The sequence below is a fragment of the Bidens hawaiensis genome, unplaced genomic scaffold (genome assembly GCF_021521415.1).
Source record: "Bidens hawaiensis isolate Kalapana, Puna unplaced genomic scaffold, B.hawaiensis_p1.1 tig00002525_1, whole genome shotgun sequence".
Lineage (NCBI taxonomy): Eukaryota > Viridiplantae > Streptophyta > Magnoliopsida > Asterales > Asteraceae > Bidens > Bidens hawaiensis.
The window spans coordinates 1831554-1854103 of record NW_027491138.1 but is presented as its reverse complement, the minus strand read 5'-3'; the positions used below and the strand labels follow the sequence as shown (position 1 = coordinate 1854103).

The following is a 22550-nucleotide window of genomic DNA, read 5'->3' as shown; positions in this document are numbered from 1 at the left end:
TTCACTCCCAATGTTTTGTAGAGGATGCATCCTATTAATGGATCTATATTAAGTATTATCAGGGTTTCGTCTACTTCGGCATAAGCAGAGATTAGAATACTTTATATTGTGACCATTATAACTATTTCCAACTGCAATGGTTATGCAACTTTATAACTGTAAAACCTTTACCCTATTGAATACTCAGGTCAATAAGCTTTCGCAATATAATTGACTACAATATTCAAGAATCGTAAAACAAAATTCAACTTGGCTTAGGTATAGCAGCTTTAAACTTGTTACAATCATAAAAAAAAGAAACGCTAAACGAATTACCAACCAATTTAAGTTAGGCAACTTTAATGTCCTCCTGAAGCTCCTCCTTTCTCTTAAGATACTGATGCAAAATAGTAAGCCGAGCCGTCTCAAACGCAAAATACCCTATAGCCAAAAAACAAGCACTATGAACAACTCTCGGGCCCATTCCCCGCGTAAACCCCACCAGTCCTTCCTCCTTTAAAATCTGCTTCACAGTATCGGACACACCAAACGCAATCTTATCCGTGTGAATCTGAGTCATCAACCTGGTTTTCACCACATCCAAAGGCGTCGTCAACGACGCAGAAATCGCACCAGCCAACGCCCCACAACAAACACTCTGAAACGGCTCCAGATTCGCCTGCTTCGTCTTCATCAAAACCGCAGCTTTCAAGTACTCAAAAGACGAGTAACTCAAAACCCCGGCAGGCAAATTCCTCAACAATGTAGCCGAGTAACCCGCGTACAACCCCAACACACCATCCTTCTCCAAAATCCTTAACAAAACCTCCCAAGACCTCCCTTTCGCACCCGCCTGCATCCGTTGAGTGATCAACTCCTTCGGCACCATAATAGCCGACGATACTATATTCCCCATCGCACCTGCAGTGGGCGGAATCAACACAGAAGGGTAATTTCGACAAAACCGACTTACCCAACTCACAGGTCCCAAAATAAATAGCGGAGGAGGCGGTAGACCCCACAATCACCGCCGACACACCGGAATAAAACCCTAAAATACCCTTGGATTGAAAGGTTTTAACAACGGCGTCAAGGGTATTATTGTAAATCTTGGACGCACCTTTGGTTTGGAGCTTGGTTTTGATGGTGTCGAGTGGGTGGAGACAGATGTAGGTGAATAAGCCGGCGCCGGCGCCGATGAGGGGGCGTTCGAAGACAGAGAGGTTTTTTTAAGAGAGCGGTGGATTTGGGTGAACGGTGGGTTTGAGCCAATTGCGAGAGGGTTTATCGAATTGGGTTTGTGAGGGTTCTAATGAGATGGGTTGAGGATGCGGCTGGTGGTGGTGATGTGATGAGTGTGGTGTTGAGGTGTGAGAAGAGTGAATTGAGATCGGAGTGGGAGTGAGGCGGTATCGAATAGATTTGGGATTGGGGGTTTCCATCGAAGACCTTGGATTCGATGTACGGTGTGATAAGATATGCTACAGAGAGACAGATGACTAAAAATGGTGTTGCTCGATGTTTTGCAAGTTGCAACTATAGTAAACCAACAATGTCGACTGTTTAGGGGAGATTTTAAATTTTACTTATTTAATTTTTGGAAAACAAAAGGTGTTTGGTATAGCTTATTTAAAAGCTTTAAATTTTTGCTTTTCAAAATTATTTTTGTTTTTTAAAAATTAAATAAGAAAGTTTGAAAAGTTTATAGAATCTTGTGAATTACATAGATTGAATGAATATATGATAAAATTATTTTCTGTTGTTAAACCTGAACTTGAACTTTGTGATTATGACATTTAGGCACCTTAACTTTGAAAAGCGACATTTAGGGCATGAACTTTTCAAGAGGATACGACATATTATTATCTTCTTATGGTGCTTGTTGAACCATTGGCATGCCTTCAAATTTGGTTGGTCCGCTTTGTTCATTGTCCTCTCTTAGGTATCTTTAATTTGATTACTATTTGCCATCATGCTCATCCATGGGAGACTATCTTTGGTGTAAAGTGGTGAGTCGGATGCCACATCAGTTGATGCTTCGTGCTTCAACTCATTCACTTGCAACTCTATTACTTGTAGTTCTTCCTGTCATTAATTCCCACTTTTGGCTTGGAATTTCAATGATTCTAACAATTCCAACTCAATCTCAATTCTATCTAAGATAATGAAGCGAGTAACTGCTATGTTTCCAAGGCCAATGATCGTTTATCTGTGCTAGAGATTAAGCAACATGAAATTGATACCCCGCGAATCTGGAGAACAACTCCACACCATAATAATCAACAACCTTTATGCCAACCTACAAGTGAGAGTTTACCTTCCAACACCTTTATGCCAGCTTGGAATGTCATAATTTGATATCCTTAAGCGGAATAATTGAGGCTTTGAACCCATAGCCAAACACTAACACAGAGTTGGCTCAAGCTAGGGCTTTAGACTTTATAGCCTCACTTGAACATGGCCTCTAATTTTGATCAAAGTCAAACAAAAAAATACTAAATGATGAAAATGATCATTCAGTTATTTGAAACGACAAACATATTTGGGGTTAGATTTTTGCATTGTAACAACAAAATTCTGAAAAGACCCTAAATTATAGTTTCATTTTAGGCATTGAAAATAGTTGAGTCGGTGATGAAATAACAACACATGTTTAATGGTGAGATCATCTTATACACATGAAATATATATTTAGATTAGACTAGACTCGTCAATATTATTTAAACATACTATTTGAGATAAACACATAATAACCTAAAGTCATGCTATAATGAACAAACTATGGGTGAGCAAATGGTATTGGTACCAAAATGGGCACTGACCAACTATTTAAGGTTTCTGGACTAGTACGGTTCAGTACTGGTATTTACCGAATTTTTGCCTATGGTATGTGTTACCAAATCGAGTATTTTGGATACCAACGAGAGTTTTTTGAAAATTCGGGTCTGGAAATTCTTATTTTGGATGGTGCTGTGTAAAATTGTCTTATTAAACGCCAAGTTAGCCGTCCGATACCAATTTGGCGATCGTTTCACCAAATTTTGAGCGCCACAGCCGGGCAACCATGGATGACCGACCACCAGGATAACACTTAATGGTACGATTGTCAACTTCTTGCTTCATAAACGAGTACTTTTGATCAGATCCGTAATATTGTAAATCAAATTTAAACCTTGCAACACTTGTGTTGAATCCGAAACCTAATCGCCAGCAGCTTTAATTGAATAATATATATGCTAATCCATTGGCAACATAACACTAATCCGGCTATTGAAATTGACGCGTAAGTTGCATTTGTTTTGCAACTTAGTTTCACTCTAGTTACATAATTAATAACTAACATTACTTTTGTTATTTATGTAACATAAAACTTAACTAATAAATACATGGCATCTCAATAAAACCTCTTTTAGAAATAAACTTTATTCTTCAAATCTGATACAATGTTGGCAAAAGATCAGTATGTCATATATTATTGTGAATCTACAAAGGCTCCACAATGATTGGGTACTTGTTCTTTGGCATCCGGACAAGTGTCGGCTGAACCGAGTCATCTTTCTCTAGAGGTTTCCACCTGAAATTAAGTCTCGGTTTCTGTATTTATACTGATTTTATGCCAAGTATTGTATTTAGATCAACTTACTTGTATCTGCAAACAAGGTGATGAATGAATATGGAGATTTCAAGCTTTGCTAGATTCATTCCAGGGCACATACGCGGTCCGTTTCCAAACCCAAGGAAGCTGAAAGATCTTAACGGATCCTGAAATTGTTGAAAGTAAGTGTTACTGTGATCGTTAAATATTAGAATGATGATTATAGAAATCTGTAACGAACTTACATCAAATCTAGATGGATCAAACTTATAAGGGTCAGCAAAAACTTGTGGATCATGGTGAATAGAGACTACATCCAAGTTTACGGACCATCCTTTCTTGATACTGTATCCTGACAAAATTTAATGTAAACATCAACTTTTAATTCTCATTGTTTATACGGACCATCTTTATTTGTGGCGCAGCTTGTTTCCCGTTTGCCTACCACTTTATTGTAATCGTTTTTGAGTTTAATGAGAAATATAACTTGGGGTAAAAAAAATTTTAAAATTATGACGTACATACCATTGATCTCAAAGTCCTGTGCAGCTTTTCTGGAATACCAAGGTAAGATTGTTGCTCTTCGTAAGGTCTCACTCACTACCTGCACATTGAAAAATAAACTCAATTGCGTATTTATAGGTTGATAATCATGTAGTAGATTATTATGCTTACCTTTGCAGTATAAGGCAGGCTATTGACTTCTGACCATGTGAGACTTGATCCAAATTCCCTCTTACTCTGGATTTCCATATGCTCATTCTGAAAATTTTATATGCACATTTAAGGACGGACTGTTATTTAATTAACACACTCTTAGCTAGTGAAGTATTATGAGTGTTACTCTGAGCTTATCCAAAGCTGCAGGATTTTCCCCTAGAAACTTAACAAGCCATGTAAGTGCAGCCGTTGTTGTGTCGTGACCTGCGATAAGAAGTGTTAATATGTTGTCTTTCATTTGAGCATCGTTGAGCTTTTCAACATCTTCAGACCCTTCTTTGCTAATCAACGACCCCAAGAAATCTTGCTGTAAGTCGCTTCCATTTCTTCTTCTAGCTATTGTCCTGTCTAGCATCTCAAACATTCTATCCCGAGCCTGATCAGATAATTAATCTGGCATCAGCATTCAAAGCAAATGTTTGTTTGCATGTGTGATGTGAACAGTTACAAAGGAAATCTAACAACATGATGTTGTGGTATTATTAGTTGCTTACCTTCATACCACGGTAGAAGGCAGTCCCTGGAATATTAAAGGGCAATGATGCAAATGAGGATGAAATGATTTTGAAATACTCTCTAAATTTCTCTTGTTCCTCACCTGTAGGCTCTAAGCTCATTATCATATTCCCAATAACCTTTAAAGTGAACTGCACCATCACAAATTGATAAGCAATCATGTAAGTAATTAACTAGGATTGAGCTCGAGTTTGGCTCGTGAGTCATTTTTTCAAACTCGATAAGGCTTGGCTTGTTCCGAGCTTTTTATCCACCTGATCTCGAGTAACTCACGAGCGGCTCAGCTCGTTGGCAGCCCTAGGTGGTAGGTAAGTAGTTACGCATTGGCTGTTGGCAAGTAACTTACTGTGGAAGCCTCTTCTAGAACCAGGACTTTTCGTGCAGGCCACTCATCAAACATCTGGACAGCCAATTCGTTGATAAAGTGAAAGTATTTCTTGAGACCATCAATGGAGAGGGGTTCAGCAATGAGGCGCCTGAGGCGCTTATGGTCTTCTCCATTCATCTGAAGCAAGCTATTGGGACCCAACACCTTCTGACCAGTGGTGAACAGATTGAGGCTAACCATCCCATCTTTTCCTGTTAATAGCATCTTACTGGCTTCCCTACCCGTCGTAAACACCATATATCGTCCTAAAACGTAGCTCTTAAAAACCTTTCCATATCTATATAAAGATTCATTCAAACATCAACCAATTGCACAATAGAAGTGTTAAGAGGAAGATTTAAGTACGGGTCATCTATACACACATCTGTTTGACCAATATTTTTCAAAGTTTATCGTCTGTGGTCAAAATAGTTATTCAGGTATTTTTCAAATGGCCAGACCAATAATTTTCAAAGTTTGACCCCCAATGGTCAGAACGGCCATCCAAATATTGTTCAAACAGATATTTCGACCAGTAATTTTCAAAGTTTGACTTTTAGGTACCTTTGTTGTCTTTTGTTCATGAAGCTAAAAATACCAGCAGGACTTGAAAACTCGGATATAAAGGAGAAAGACTCTCCTATGAGTGGCCAACCCAGGCTACCCGGGATGGCCTCCATTTCCTTCGGGAATGCGATTGCACGAAGCAAGAACGCGATTGTTGCAATCACAATGACCAATCCAACAATCAATGCCATCAACGCCATTTTGTCCTTTGGATTGATTATCAAGAATTATAAAAGTTGTGCCCATTTATATAGCATGCATGCAAATCACTTTCCAAGATGTATACCAATTTATATCATATAGTTTGCATCGAAAATCAACTCTTTCTTGGATACCATGCGATGGATTCGATGATTTATGGTTGGGTGCATTTGGATGTACATAGTATTGTGTTTTGTCTTGCTTCTGGGGTGGGTCATGGTTCCTGGGACGGCGTCTGTCTCCTTTTTGATTCAGCAGTGTTTCTAACTATAATATATGTTTTATTGTCCTTTTTAACCATATCATAGTTTTAGTTATCTTGACATCAATAACTATTCTGACAACCTCCAGGTGGCAGATTTGCTGCAGGAACTTTTTAATGGAAAAAAAAAATTAAAACACCTTATAACCCTCTTTCCAATTGGTTGAACCTAAAAACAGAGTTAATATAATATTTAAATTTACAGCCGGCAATGGAGGCTTTTTTAAAGTAAAATCTTTATGACTGTAAAAAAAAATTATATAAACAATACTGATGATGTGTTAAAAGTAACATTTTCAAGATCAAACTTTAAGAAGTTGCATGCTTGATGTTTTAGTTGTTACTTTGTAATATATTCGGGTAGAACCAGGTATGACAATAGGACAAGTATTGATAATTACAGTCACACACTTGATTATTATTATTATTATTATTATATTTATTTATTTATTTATTTATTTATTTATTAGCGTTTAGATCCACAAGTTATAACATGAATTTATACAAAGACACTTAAGAATTTTTCATATATTAAAAAATATACAACAAAGCCAACCTTGTTTACAAGAGATCATTTACAATCATAAAGAATGGATGATGAATAATATAAAGTTATATGCTATACTAAATTTCCTCAACATGAAATGCTGTTAGATCCGTAACTTATTGCTCGTAAGCTTGAATCAGATAGATTCGTCATCCATGGGCGAGCACCTAACTCTCCCACGGCCTTGAGATTATAGGCATAAGATGGCCATCTTACATCCGTCCCAATCCCACACCCTGTCGCAACGCCCATTTTTGCCATCTTCACACTCCTGTCGAGCACCAACAGGCTTGAAAATGTCGAATAACTGTTCCCCACGAACACATCCGCCCTTGAACAAACTTCATAATCAATCGCAGCCTGAATCAGATATGGATGCTTCTTGTAAATCTCCGTCACACCAAGTTTCTTCTTTTCAACTGCCACCAACCCCTCCGTCCAGCCATTCAAAATCGAACCATCTTCGACTAGTGCATCCGCTACAGCAAGGTAAACAACCGTTGGCATTTTCAGGCCCGGGATGCTGGCTACTCTACTCATAATCTCATCTTTACTACTACAAATCTCGGACACATTCGCTCTCTGCTCCATTTTCTTGCAATGTATCATCCAATCTTTTTCAATCCTCATATGAACCGCTACATATTTGTAGGGGTATGGTACTAAACCCGGCTTACGACCTTAATTTATTATGTCTGGCTTATTTTATTATATGGACTAATACAATATTATTGGGCTGAGGGGGTTTTGTGGAGGTAACCCTAACTGGGCTAGGCCCATTAGGGTACCATGATGGTGGCCATGAGGCTCCCTATATAAGGAGGTCTCCACCTCCTTATTAAAGGTTGTTGTTCTCAATAAGAGCCACCACCATAACCATTTTTGTGTCTGTAAACAAGAGATCCTCGAGATTTCTTAGCAGTCACCTCCACACCCCCGTATTTCCATGGCAGATCTCAAGCTACCGGAGAAGAAGATGAAGTCGTGGTTCGTTTTATCTCGAACATCGAGGAACATCGTCATGGATCAGGTCAGATTCATTTCATGTTTCTTCATTGGCGCCATCCGTGGGACGGTAACGAACCACACCTCAATCTTCCCTGTTTCATGCCTGATCTGTGTTTCTAGAGTGACGGAGGTTAGATCTGGTTCTAATTCCTTCAGATCTGATTCCGTTTGAGCAACAGTTACGTTCGATATTCTTGTTTGTCTCTCTAGATCTGCGTTCATACGCAATGGGTGCCGGATCCAGATCTGATTTTTCAGTGTTCAATGCTGGAATAAGTTCTAGATCTATAGTCACAAAGCAAAAATTGGGTGTAAAAAAGGAATACACATGTACAACTCTTTTTGCAGTGGGTACCATCATATTTGCATATCTTTGACTCATGTGGGAAGGCATCTTCTGGGAGAATGACAGGCTGTGTACAGCCTCAAAATAATAGCCATCAATATACTCCGCCGTCATCATGCGCGCCCGCAGAAACCACTGTGTGGGTCGGAAGACGGCTCCATTTCTTTGTTTTGCAAAAAAGACTCCGCCGTCATGCACGCGCTCCCGCGAGTCACCACTCCGCCGCCATGCTTGCGCGCCCGCGAGTCATCACTCCGTCGCCATGCATGAGCGCCCGCGGAAACCACCATGTCGGTCGTGCCCTTGGTTTTACGCAGAAGACTTTGCAGCCATGCATGCGCGCTCGCGAGTCACGACTCCGCCGCCATGCATGTGCACTGCCAAGGATCAAGTCTTCGCTTCCATGCATGCACACTGCCGAGGATCAAGACTTTGCAGCCATGCATGCGCGCTCGCGAGTCACGACTCCGCCGCCATGCATGTGCACTGCCAAGGATCAAGTCTTCGCTTCCATGCATGCACACTGCCGAGGATCAAGACTTTGCAGCCATGCATGCGCGCTCGCGAGTCACGACTCCGCCGCCATGCATGTGCACTGCCAAGGATCAAGTCTTCGCTTCCATGCATGCACACTGCCGAGGATCAAGACTTCACCGCGATGCATGCGCGCCCGCGAGTCACCACTCCGCCGCTATGCATGCGCACTGCCGAGGATCAAGATTCCGCTGCCATGCAGCGCATTGCCGCGGATCAACACTCCACCGCCCGTGGAAGGTTTCGTCACCATGCATCCGCGCGCCGCGGCTAATGCACCACCATGCATGCGTGCAGTCGCGGATCAACACTCCACCACCTGTGGAAGACTTCGCCCCGATGCATGCATACGTCCCCGCGGATGAGCATTCCACCATCATGCATGCGCGGGCCGCGGATAATGCACTACCCCGCCATGCATGCATGCAGCCGCGGATCAACATTCCACCACCTATGAAAGATTCCAACGCCATGCATGCGCACGCAACCCTTCGCCATGCATGCGCGCTCAACTCCCGCCATGCATGCGCGCCCAACCCCAAAAAGACATTAATCGCGGAGAAGGTGAAAGAAGGAAGGCGGCAGAGAGCCTAACAGACCTCTACCAAGAATATGGACTCCCCTCACCAGACTAATATGCGTTCTATTACCTTTTGCATACATGTTTCACACTTCCCTTTATTAATTTTGAGCAATATGACAACATTGTATTGACATCAAACTAAAAATAAAACGAAGTAAAACATACATGCGCGAGCTCCAAGCTCAGGCGCGTTGACGAGTTTTAACTCTAAAACGTCAGGGCCTTAGCTCAATAATATGAGCCTTAGCTCAAATTACTCATAGCATCCATCCTACGTATTGCGCAACTGGACCATAAAAATACCTAAGCACAACTAAGGCAAAGCACATGCCAAAGCATAGTTGTTAAGGTCTCAGGTCGGGGCCGCGCATGGGATTATAATGGATTAACATTCCGTCAACATTCATACGCGCCACGACAAGTGAACCTCGCCACCGCGTAATGTCATTGCGCCACCACGCGTACACACCACCGCGGATAACCATCTGGCCGCCATGGTGCATGCCACCATGCATGAGTTTCACCGCTATGAAGCAGCAGCGCGCCATCACGCATGCGCGCTGGCGCCGAGCACCGCACCACCGCGATCCAACACCTCGCCACCGTGCATGCGCATCGCTAAACAACACACCGCCATCATACTTGCGGATCACCACTACGCAATCACGCCACAAAGGAACACTGCGCCACATGCGTGGGCGCCGTCGCAAAACAACACCGCGTCATTATGGATGGGCGCCTCCAAAAATTTGGTTTCTTGCATCCGCATCACTGTTCAAGTGGGAAGACATGAAGGCCGCCATCACGAAGACCACCATGTTTGTTATTTGTAATCCGTTCACGGCGTGTCAACCGCTTTCTCATGCGCGTAGGCGGACAAAAACAGGCACGGCGGATTAACACCCGCCACCGCGGATCACATACACGCTAGCATACCAACAGCGCCATTGTAACGCAACAGCGCCACTATAGCAGGGTGGAATACAAAGCCACGTCGCATACGTACGCACCGCCGGGATCAAGACCATTCCACAATGACGCGGCGCACGCAACAGCGGGTCACCATTCCGCCGCCATGCACGCGCGCCCGCGGATCCGCACCCCGCAGCCATGCATGCGCGCCCGCGGAAACCACCATGTGAGTTCGAAAGACGACTCCATGCTTTTGGTTTTATGAAGAAGACTCCAACGCCATGCATGTGCACGCAACCCTCTACCATGCTTGTGCGCAACTCGCCGTCATGCATGCGCGCTCAACTCTTCGCCATGCACGCGCACTCAACTCTCCGCCATGCATGCGCGCTCAACTCTTCGCCATGCATGCGCACTCAACTCTCCGCCATGCATGCGCGCTCAACTTTCAGCCGCTATGCATGCGCGCCCGCGGATCACCACTCCGCCGCCATGCATACGCGACCCTGGATCACCACTCCGCCTCCATGCATGCGCGCACCGCAGATCAACACTCCGACGCCATACAAGTGCGCTGCGGACAAACTCTCCCGGCCATGCATGCGCCGCATCGGAGGAACACCCCGACGCCATGCATGCGCAGTGCCGAGGGTCACTTACCGCGGGTCAGCACCTGCGTGCCACCATGTATGCGCGCCGGCGGGTCCTCTCTCCGCCGCCATGCATGCGCAGTGCCGAGGGTTAAGACTTGCCATGCATGCACGCCACCAGAGATCAAGTCTCTGCTTCCATGCATGCGCACTGCCAAGGGTCACTTAACACGGGTCTCTTATGAACGTCGCGGGTCTTTATGAAAGCTAAGGGTCACTTACCGCGGGTCACATGTGTGTTCCTTAGAATAAATTCCAAACAGCGGGAGGTCACCCACACACGCATATCGGTGCTCCTCCATCACCACCGGAGCAACTAAAGTTAACAGTCTCGGAAAAACTCCGCCACCGCGGAAATATCCATGCTCCGCCGTGATGCATGCGCTCCCGCGAGTCATCACTCCGTCGCCATGCATGCGCGCCCGCGGAAACCACCATGCGGGTCGGAAGACGACCCCATGCGGGTCAAAAATAGTACAATATGAGCTTGGAAGATGACACTATTCATGGGCGCCGTGCTCCGACATAACAAACTCTGACCAAGGCGGGTCACCTGCAAGTTCCGCAGGTAAGCACCCGACCACCGTTCATGTTCGCCGATGGGTTTCAACAATACGTCACCATGCCTGCGAGCTAAGGATCATCTCGTCACCGTGCATGCATGCGTGTCCCGCTGATCAACTCTGCACCGCCATGCGTGCGCTTCCGCAGATGAACAATCTGCCGCCATGCATGCGCGCCATGCACATGTTGCACTCCACCGACATGCTTGCGCGCCGCTGCTGATAGTGCACTACGCCTTCATACATCATGCGCGCAGCCGCGAGTCATCACTTCGCCACCATGCATGTGCGCCCACGAGTCACCACTCCGCCGCCATGCATGCGCACTACCAAGGATCAAGATTCCGCTGCCATGCATACGCGCCATCGGAGATCAAGTCTCCGCTTCCATGCATGCACACCGTTAAGGATCACCCACCACCTCCGCCGAGGAGCCGCGCCTCTAACTTGTTAGATCCACGGAGTCCGCTTGTCTGCACCGCGCTTGATAAAAAGCAAATTTTACAAAGTATAAAATGTCCAAGAAAGTTTATACACGTGCGAAGGAAAAACCCGTTTATAACCGCGACCAGCGAGTCAGAACTGCGATCCGCATGCACACCAAACTTTGATCTGGCTATAACTTCAACGCGTCAACAGATTTTAATTAAAGGATGTCGCAGAAGATCTGATTCCGGTTTCTCCAAACCAGAATGTTTGTGATATAAGTTTGAGGAGTTTCATCTCAAATTCTAGCTTTTCTTTTGAAATTGCACCAATAAAGCAATAAGTTGGGAAAAAATATGGGTTTCACAAAAATTCAATACAGCTGGTTTAATTTGGGGGAACATTATCTGACATGCATGTAGCCTTGTCACCTCTAATAATATTATGTCACTTTAGACATTAATTTATATATTATTACCATCACGTCCAAGTGAGAGAATGTGAAGGCCACCATCTCGCAAGTCATAAAGCCGTTGTGTACCAGAATCAAGGCCACCAGCGCACCTCCACACCATCAGAGCTACGGTACCATACCTGTGCATTAGAACCGCAGTTATTACTTAAACGCTCAGCCAAAACGGACCGCATGCGCGCTCCGGCGATTCACGCCATAGTGGGCCGTATGCGTGGTAATGATAGATCAATTGTGTGCTCCCGCATATCCATGAAGCCACATGCGCGTTCTGGCGATTCATGCCATAGCGGGCCGCATGCGCGCTAAGCGATAAATGGCGGATCACTTGAGTTCTCCCGTAAATCCATGACAAGCCGCATGCGCGTTCCGGCGATTCACGCCATAGCGGGCCGCATGCGCGCTAAGTGATAAATGGCAGATCACTTGAGTTCTCCCGCAAATCCATGACTAGCCGCATGCGCGTTCCAGCGATTCACGCCATAGCGGGCCGCATGCGCGCTAAGTGATAAATGGCGAATCACTTGGGTGCTTCCGCATATCCATGACAAGCCGCATGCGCATTCCGGCGATTCATGCCATAGTGGGCAGCATGTGCGCTAATCTTTACTCAATGGCAGATAACTTGTGAGCTTCCGCAGACCACATGAAAGCTCCGAGTAAAACTAGGGCGGGTTGATTCCGCCTCCCGCAGGCATTATGCGTGCTCCATACTCTAGTAGACCAACTCCACCACCAGTCACATGTGAGTAGACGTGCTAAAAGCCGTCCGTGGCAGGTCATATAAGCAGACTGCAAGACGTGACAGCCGCTCCCGCGGGTGACATAAGCGCTCAGATATTCCAGCCCCGGCACAGTGCCACCATGAAACACTAACGGCGTGTCATCTGGGCACTCACGAGGATCAACTAGCAACCATAAAGAGCCGCATGCGCACTCCCACAAGTTAACTTCAGCCATCATGGACGTATCGCGGGTCATTTCTGGCTCCCGCTGATCACGAGAGAGTTCCATAGCGGGTTGATTCGCGCCATTCCGCGTTCGTAAACAACTTTTACGGGTTACTACCGGGGCTCGTCACGCTTCCGCATGGATGAAATTCACTCTACCACCATCATCGGGGACTGAAGAAGCGATCTGGATGTCTTTCGTTTGATGAATGAAGGTGTTTTCTTGATGTATGAGTATATAGGATTTGCATGAAATGGCACAAAAAGTGCTTATATTAATGCAAAATATACGGCTACACGCCATATTTAAAGGTTGAGAATCCTTATAAACCCATACGGCCATGCGCCAAACTTAAAGGTTGGGAATCCTCATAAACCCATACGGCTACACGCCATATTTAAAGGTTGGGAATCCTTATAAACTCATACGGCTACGCGCCAAACTTAAAGGTTGGGAATCCTCATAAACCCATAAGGCCACGCGCCAAACTTAAAGGTTGGGAATCCTCATAAACCCATAAGGCCACGCGCCAAACTTAAAGGTTAGGAATCCTCATAAACCCATAAGGCCACGCGCCAAACATAAAGGTCGAGAGCCTAATAATATCCCACATTGCCACGCGCCAAACATAAAGGTCGGGAGCCTAATAATATCCCACATGGCCGCGCGCCAAACATAAAGGTCGGGAGCCTAATAATATCCCACATGGCCACGCGCCAAACATAAAGGTCGGGAGCCTAATAATATCCCACATGGCCACGCGCCAAACATAAAGGTCGGGAGCCTAATAATATCCCACATGGCCACGCGCCAAACATAAAGGTCGGGAGCCTAATAATATCCCAAACGGCCACGCGCCAACGTAGGTTGGGCGCACCTCATAATTGGCCCGAGGATGGGAACCTTGTAATACATCCACTTTTAGTTGATATGTTTTTGCAGGTTCGGCTACGAGTCGCACAAGCACCTATGACATTATTATTATCATCTGGCCGTTTGTGCCTCCATTATTATTTTGAAGACAAGCCGGGATAGTCATCCTGCGTAGAAGAGGCCCCCAGTCATTATCATCATATTATAGCTCATAAGCCGCAACTCGCGCATGCTTCATTATTTTATAGCTCGTAAGCTGCCTCGCGCGCAAGTTGCATTACATTATTATCGAGATGCGCACTCTATCTTTTATCAGGCCCCGCGCCACTATTGTTATGATGCGTGCTATATCTTATTCATGCCAGTGCACCATTATTATCATAAGGATCACAACATGTCACCATCATGGAGAAAACCTCTCAAAACTCAAAGACAATAAAGACAAGGCCGAAGAAAGGGGAAAAACCCGCCTCATATCCTAACACACCTTATGAAGTCCAGCGCTCCACCTAAACGCTTGCACACCTAGGAGCAACACTGGACTTGGGGGGCTTGTAGGGGTATGGTACTAAACCCGGCTTACGACCTTAATTTATTATGTCTGGCTTATTTTATTATATGGACTAATACAATATTATTGGGCTGAGGGGGTTTTGTGGAGGTAACCTTAACTGGGCTAGGCCCATTAGGGTACCATGATGGTGGCCATGAGGCTCCCTATATAAGGAGGTCTCCACCTCCTTATTAAAGGTTGTTGTTCTCAATAAGAGCCACCACCATAACCATTTTTGTGTCTGTAAACAAGAGATCCTCGAGATTTCTTAGCAGTCACCTCCACACCCCCGTATTTCCATGGCAGATCTCAAGCTACCGGAGAAGAAGATGAAGTCGTGGATCGTTTTATCTCGAACATCGAGGAACATCGTCATGGATTAGGTCAGATTCATTTCATGTTTCTGCAATGGAGGCTTTTTTAAAGTAAAATCTTTATGACTGTAAAAAAAATTATATAAACAGTACTGATGATGTGTTAAAAGTAACATTTTCAAGATCAAACTTTAAGAAGTTGCATGCTTGATGTTTTAGTTGTTACTTTGTAATATATTCGGGTAGAACCAGGTATGACAATAGGACAAGTATTGATAATTACAGTCACACACTTGATTATTATTATTATTATTATTTATTTATTTATTTATTTATTTATTAGCGTTTAGATCCACAAGTTATAACATGAATTTATACAAAGACACTTAAGAATTTTTCATATATTAAAAAATATACAACAAAGCCAACCTTGTTTACAAGAGATCATTTACAATCATAAAGAATGGATGATGAATAATATAAAGTTATATGCTCTACTAAATTTCCTCAACATGAAATGCTGTTAGATCCGTAACTTATTGCTCGTAAGCTTGAATCAGATAGATTCGTCATCCATGGGCGAGCACCTAACTCTCCCACGGCCTTGAGATTATAGGCATAAGATGGCCATCTTACATCCGTCCCAATCCCACACCCTGTCGCAACGCCCATTTTTGCCATCTTCACACTCCTGTCGAGCACCAACAGGCTTGAAAATGTCGAATAACTGTTCCCCACGAACACATCCGCCCTTGAACAAACTTCATAATCAATCGCAGCCTGAATCAGATACGGATGCTTCTTGTAAATCTCCGTCACACCAAGTTTCTTCTTTTCAACTGCCACCAACCCCTCCGTCCAGCCATTCAAAATCAAACCATCTTCGACTAGTGCATCCGCTACAGCAAGGTAAACAACCGTTGGCATTTTCAGGCCCGGGATGCTGGCTACTCTACTCATGATCTCATCTTTACTACTACAAATCTCGGACACATTCGCTCTCTGCTCCATTTTCTTGCAATGTATCATCCAATCTTTTTCAATCCTCATATGAATCGCTACATATTCATTCGTCTTTGATTCACTTCCCTTCTCTCTAATCTTAGCTACAACTTTATCAGCCTCTTTCGAGAATTCGTCCACTAAAACTAAGCACTCAAACAACCTAGCATAATCCCTAACCGGAAAATGATCATGCCATAGAAACGGGTTCTTTCCATCTATTCGAATCGTCTCAAACTCATCATAATTCTCTCTCAATTCCTTAAGTTGATCAAGATCTCGCTCAACCGTCCATCTTCTACCACTACCCTTTTGAACCGCAACGACATTGCTACGATTCTTGAGATCCGAATATCGACCCAACTCGACAAACCCTTTACAAAGCGAATTAAATTTCTCAAACTGAAACACGTTATCGAACGAAATAGGTTGCAACTGATCGATTTCTTTGTAAAACAAAGTCGCACTTAACCTCGGCATGAGAAGAGTTCTGTTAAGAAATCTTGCAGTTAAACAAGCTCTTGCAAAGGCAATCTTCTGGTTATTTAGTCCCCATACAATCTGAGGAACCTCTAAATACTTCATTCCAGATTTGAATTGTAGTGGGTCGTGTTCGGTCTGACCGAATCCACAGGATTCGGGGAGTAAAAGGGTGCGAATGATCAAGGCCATTAAGAACAATAACATGAGTTTGGAGAGGACAGAACTCAGATGCAGACCAAACAATCTCAAATGCTTGAATACCATTTGAGATTTAATATTTGAAACCAAACTCAAACAATGAAACATAACATAATTATATTAAAATTTAAAAGTCTCACCTCAACAGAATCTTGGTCAGAATTCCAACAATTTAAGCCCAAACCGGATTCAGTTGCATGCAATCAGACACTTTCTCTGACACACAAACAGGGAGTGGAATATTATATGGGAAGAAGACTAATTAAAGAAATGAAGAATTAATGGAAAAAAAGATGATCTAATACTAATATAGATCAGGAACAAGAAATCAAAAGGGAAATTATGTTGGTAATAATGAAAAAGATATATCCCTTGATTTCAAAGCAAAGCAAAGAAAAGAAGCCTAAAGCATAGGAAGAATATGGTTACAGAATACAAAAATAGAAAATAAGATGTAAAGTTGGTCATAAAGAGAGGAGCCAATAACACCCCAAAGACAAGGCAAGTGGGTGATTAATAATAATAATAATAAAATGATTAAATGAGCGGCGATAATATTGATGGAGGTATAAATGCAAATACACATGGAACAGGGTGTGCGACTTCTGGCGCAACAATTTATGAAGATTCATGGAATTATTGTCTTCTCCTCTGTTTCGCCCAATCTCATGCCACTATCCCACTTTCTATAACATATGATGTTTTTGAACAACTATATGATATTCTATTTTTATTACAAATATAATAAATTAGGATTTGAATTAAATTAAAACATTAATTTAATTTATACGTTAACTTTTCCCAATAAACTAAATATATATATATTTTTTCACCAAGCGAAACTAAATTGGTCCATATATTTATTTATTTAGAAAATTGCCTCTGCTGTTTGTACTTTTTTTTTCACCAACAACAATATATATGTTATAATTTCAAAATCAAAAGCTTTCATCCTAAAACAGATTTTATTTTTTCGATCCATCCAGTGAGAGATTGCCACATAGTTTTTCTTAGTCATTAATGAGAATTGAGAAATCTTCATCATGGCCTTCATTAGCATGTCACTGGTTGTCAAATGTCAAGTACCCAACAGGTAACTAGTCATTAGTGGCGACTCTTTAACAAACTTCTTTGAACATTTTTGTTTTATATTTCCATTTTATAGAAGAACTAATCTTCTATAAAATCTTAACAGGTTCATAAAGAAATCTCAAATTATTACATTTGTATTAGAATAACTACATTTCTATTAAACCAATTTGGTTTTATTAACTTTGTTAGTTCTTGGGCATGACGTTAGTTTAGGAAATATGGTGTAATTTAGGAGTAGTTTAGTTTTTGGTTAAAAAAAAGTTGTGATTCACATGTTCTAATGATTTATTTATTTCCTTGAACAAAATAATTAATAAAGAAATGGTATGTGGTAATTGGTAAGTTGATTATGTTATATACAAGTTCATTTGATTTATAAGTGTATGATTATGCCACAGCCAAATTAACGAATGCAGTTTATAAACTAGTAAGGGTATGCGGGACATACTCGGCTTCATCATTCGGTTTCGTCAGGTTGGTCAGTAACAATGTCGCCAACCCTTTAGCAATGATTTTCTCAATGCTATTTCAGTTAGTGATACTAACGATGGGTGGGAGAGAAAGATTAGAGAGGCTTGGCCAATCACATGCATTTCTTTTCTTTATATATATATATATATATATATATATATATATATATATATATATATATATATTTCAAGTTTTTTTATTATTTTCTTCCATTAATCTACGCACCCCTAATAAATTTTTATTGACTTCTTATATTCATAAATTTCCATACCCACCATAATAGTTATTCAACTATATTGATATATGAATCAACTATCTGAAATAAAAAAGAAAAAAACATGTCATGTTTATCCGATCCAACTACATTATTAAAGCAATATGATTTTTTATTCTAGAGCCTTCACATATGATATTACGTAAATATCATGTGAGAAGTTTTCTATTTCATAAAGCCAATCAATTATGTTATATTTGAAAATCCCAATAAATAAGTTATAGAAATATTATAGATAAATGAATATATATACAATTTCGTTAAATATCATATTAGTGTGTTATAAGTTAACATTTGAATATGTTTAAATATAATGATCTTAACATGTATTCTAATCACACGGGTCACTATCCAATATCATATTTAAAGAGGTTTTTAAATATTTATGAATTGTAAATTTTTGTTTATCACTATTTATATCTTATTAATCTATAAGGTATGCTATTATGTATATTATAAATTTAATTTTTTTGTTGTATTTTTCTAATCACCCATATATCATATGGGGTGTATCCTAGTTTTAAATAGATTAATATCATTCTATGTGATGGAATTTTATGCCTTTTTAACATGTTAAATACCTAAAAATCTCATCTAAGTCCCTAAAATGGCCAATACAATTATATTAAACAACTACTATATGTAAAATTGACATAATAACATGCAATCAATAATATCACGTTATATTACAGCATTTTATGGTTCGGCGGAACGTCATGTGATTCTTATATTTGTTACCACATGTGAACTAATAATGGTTTACATGAATATTGTATCAAAGAGGTTAATGCATGCACTTTATTTTACTTTTGTTGCATAATAAATCTACCATCAAAAACTTTTTGAGTAGTATATTGTTTACGAGGATGGCACAATCATTTTGAGATGCCCAAGCGTAACAACAATTTAGGGCCATATTTTTTCCTTTCATCAGTATAGACGTTTCTATTTTCTCCACACTTGAACATACGGCAACAACATAATCTATTTTAATAATAACATATATAAATGGCTAGATAATAAAATCCATTTCTAAATCCAATAACTTATTTTCTTCACTAATATAAATTAGATAACTTCAAAGTATATAAGATTCAGAAAGAAAGAAAAAAAAGCGAGTCTTTTTTAGAATGGGGGCGATAAAAAAAAACTAGTAACCCGAAGATAATTCAACAAACAAATCAAAATTCAACATATAAGATTCAATATATAAAAGAAAAATGATCAACATTTATTACATTTTAAAAATAACTCATCAAAATGGATAAAAACATATGATTGAAATATATAGGTAAAAGGGATTCGATCGAACTTGTGGAGTTGTGGGTTGTTAAAATTTGCAGGCCCAAAACTAGGGCTTAATGTTTTAACTGTATTGGGTCGGCCCTGCAGTTTACGCTTATTTAAATAAAATCATATTACATAAAAAAGACCACATAAATCTTCGACCTACGTAGGAAGCATTTTTTGTTTTCCTTTCAAGTGGACCAAACAAAGTACCTCATCAGATGGATCATTGCAAATGATTTGTATTGTAGGCGGGCTTGTGTATCGGGCAGTTTAATTTTGTTAGAGCATCAGTTGTGATTTATAGGTGGGCTTGGGCCTTGGGCGTGATTCTTATTTTAACTATTATTTGGGTTATTCACTTATTCGGGTTACCCGAAACCCTATTTAAAAGAAAAACGAACTCGAAACTCAACTCTCATAACAATATGGGTTAATTGGGTTAATCCGAATAACCCGATTAAGACTTTTTACCCTATTTAGCTTATTCGGGTTCGAGTTAGACCGGGTTAATCAAGTTCGAGCATTTTGAACACCTCTGATCGTGGCTTATAGAATAACTTGGCATGAAAATTGAAAAATTGAAAAATTGAAACTAAATTTCACTTTATCCACAATTTACAGATCCATGGCACCTTAAATGTGTTACTTTTATCACTTAGGTCTTGTTCATTTCAAGGATTTGAAAGGAATTCTAGAAAATGGGATTTTAAATCCTATGAATTGATATGTTCGTATCATTAAATGAAAGAATGTGAATGGAAACTAAATCCCATCAAATCCCATATTTCATGGGATTTTAAAATCTAATCTATTTTATAAGGATTGTTATGGAAAATAAATGATTGTTTTATTAACCATAATTACTACTAGGGGTGGAAAATGGCTTGGGTTGAGTCGAACCGGGTCATGGGTCGGAACGGGTTAGGGTCAGAACGGGTCCGGGTTGGAATGGGTCAAAACGGGTTTTGGCTCGAGGTTTTTTTTTTTTTGGAAGTACGAGAGCAAAAGCGGAAACGTTTTAGTTTTTTTACGTTTTTTGTTTTTGATTTATATTTTGAGTTATGATTTTTTTATTAATTTTTTTTGGAGGGGTTTTTTTCCGCCTTTGCCCTCGTTCTTCAAAAAAAAACGAGAATGTAGAAGATTCTAATTCCAATACTTATTAACCAACCAAACACATGATAGGGATTCTCAAACATTCCATTCCATTCCATTCCAATTCCAATTACAATTTCAAATCCTTTAAAAAAGTCCGTGAAACGAACGCGCCCTCAGGGTATTAGTAAAAGATAATGGAATTGACGAGATAATAAAATGAACAAATAATAAAACCGATCATTAGCGTTCCATTAGCTAGCTTGGTTACCAAATGAGAATGTAATAGAATACAAGCATACCCTAAGAATACAAATGCAGTGGTAATGGTCGACGACGATGATGGCTAGTGGTGGTGGTGTAGGAGCGGAGGAATAATTTTCGGGTGTTTAACAGGTATAAGAGGGCTGTAAACGAACCGAACAAACACGAACAAGGCCTTGTTCATGTTCGTTCGTTAAGTAAATAATGTGTTCACGAACGGTTCACGAACACTTACCGAACTAGATTTTATGTTCGTGTTCGTTCATTAAGGAAATTAATGTGTTTCACGAACGGTTCACGAACACAAATAAAATCGGCAGAGCCTAAATATTAAGACCGATGTATCCATCAATGTGAATAATGAAAGCCTGTAAACAAATCGAATGAACACGAACAAGGGCATGTTCGTGTTCGTTCATTTAACTTTAAAGAATACGGACACTTAATCGAATAAATATTTATGTTCATGTTCGTTTATTTAAAAATGGACATTTATGTTCGTTTGTTTAAAATCTAAACTAACATAACTGAATAAAGATAAACGAACATGTATGAACAAACGTAAATGAACACAAAATATAAACGAACTTAAATGAACACAAATTAACAAATATAAAACCTTTAACCAGATGACTTGTCCAGATAATATTTATTTTCTATTAATATTAATACATAAATGAACATAAATAAACAGACATAAATGAACATAAATGAACGTTTATGAACATAAATGAACGAACGGAACATGTGTTCATGTTCGTTCATTTAATTAAACGAACACAAATTTTTTGTTTATGTTCGTTCGTTTATTAAATAAACGAACATAAACGAACTTCCCACCGAACGGTTCACGATAGTTCACCGAACATTTGGTTCGTTTACAGACCTAGGTATAAGAATCTTTGTGAAATAAATGATTTAATTCTATTGAACAAATCAAATACATTTTTTTCATTTTCTTATGGTCCTTTCTATTTCACATATGTGATGCTTGATATCAAAACAAATTTTTGTTTTATAATTCAACTTGCAATTGATACATATGAAATTTATGTTATTTGAATGCTTATATGATGGTGAATTTGTGTTTTATAAATAATCGGGAAGATGACAACCCCCTTCCGTCGTCTTTTATGTTAGAAACAGGACCCCACGCCCTGCGACGATTCATGTAACCTATCCTTCACACTGTTGACTCTCTTTAATTATTTATATGTGGCATGTAATCCACAACAACAAACACCAAACATCACTATACCTTTTCCTTTTCTCATGAATTTTCTTGTCCTGATATGAAAACGAATGTATATAATCTAATCAAATATCACCTTTTCATTGTTCGTTTTGTGAGGATTTTAGAGATGCATATCTCAAGCTAATTTTTTTTAGAAAGGCAGCTTTAATTAAATACACGACAAACTCGCTAGTAAGCAACTAACAAG

General features: G+C 40.5%; 1 protein-coding gene and 2 pseudogenes across 1 annotated transcript; all 3 read right to left on the bottom strand.

Annotated features, from left to right (window-relative positions):
- Nucleotides 1-106: 106 nt before the first annotated feature.
- On the bottom strand, nt 107-1205 carry LOC143620076 (protein MITOFERRINLIKE 1, chloroplastic-like; annotated as a pseudogene).
- Nucleotides 1206-3452: 2247 nt separating this feature from the next.
- On the bottom strand, nt 3453-6149 carry LOC143619916 (abscisic acid 8'-hydroxylase 3-like). Its single transcript, XM_077091737.1, has 9 exons — nt 5742-6149; nt 5157-5475; nt 4789-4941; nt 4419-4670; nt 4250-4336; nt 4100-4178; nt 3820-3926; nt 3623-3741; nt 3453-3553 (listed from the first exon to the last, which is right to left on the bottom strand). Exons 1-9 carry the CDS (start codon nt 5942-5944, stop codon nt 3463-3465), a joined length of 1410 nt encoding a protein of 469 aa, XP_076947852.1. The 5' UTR covers nt 5945-6149; the 3' UTR covers nt 3453-3462.
- A 664-nt stretch (nt 6150-6813) lies between these two features.
- Nucleotides 6814-16713, bottom strand: LOC143620075 (O-fucosyltransferase 23 pseudogene; annotated as a pseudogene).
- Between the last annotated feature and the right edge of the window lie 5837 nt (nt 16714-22550).

Bases quoted from the DNA above. Each gene is read 5' to 3' on its own strand.
- LOC143619916 (XM_077091737.1), bottom strand. From the start codon at position 5,944: ATGGCGTTGATGGCATTGATTGTTGGATTGGTCATTGTGATTGCAACA. The intron at 4,337-4,418 runs GTAACACTCATA...TAAAATTTTCAG, and splicing joins CAGCTTTGGATAAGCTCAGA to AATGAGCATATGGAAATCCA. The intron at 4,179-4,249 runs GTAAGCATAATA...TTCAATGTGCAG, and splicing joins GCCTGCCTTATACTGCAAAG to GTAGTGAGTGAGACCTTACG.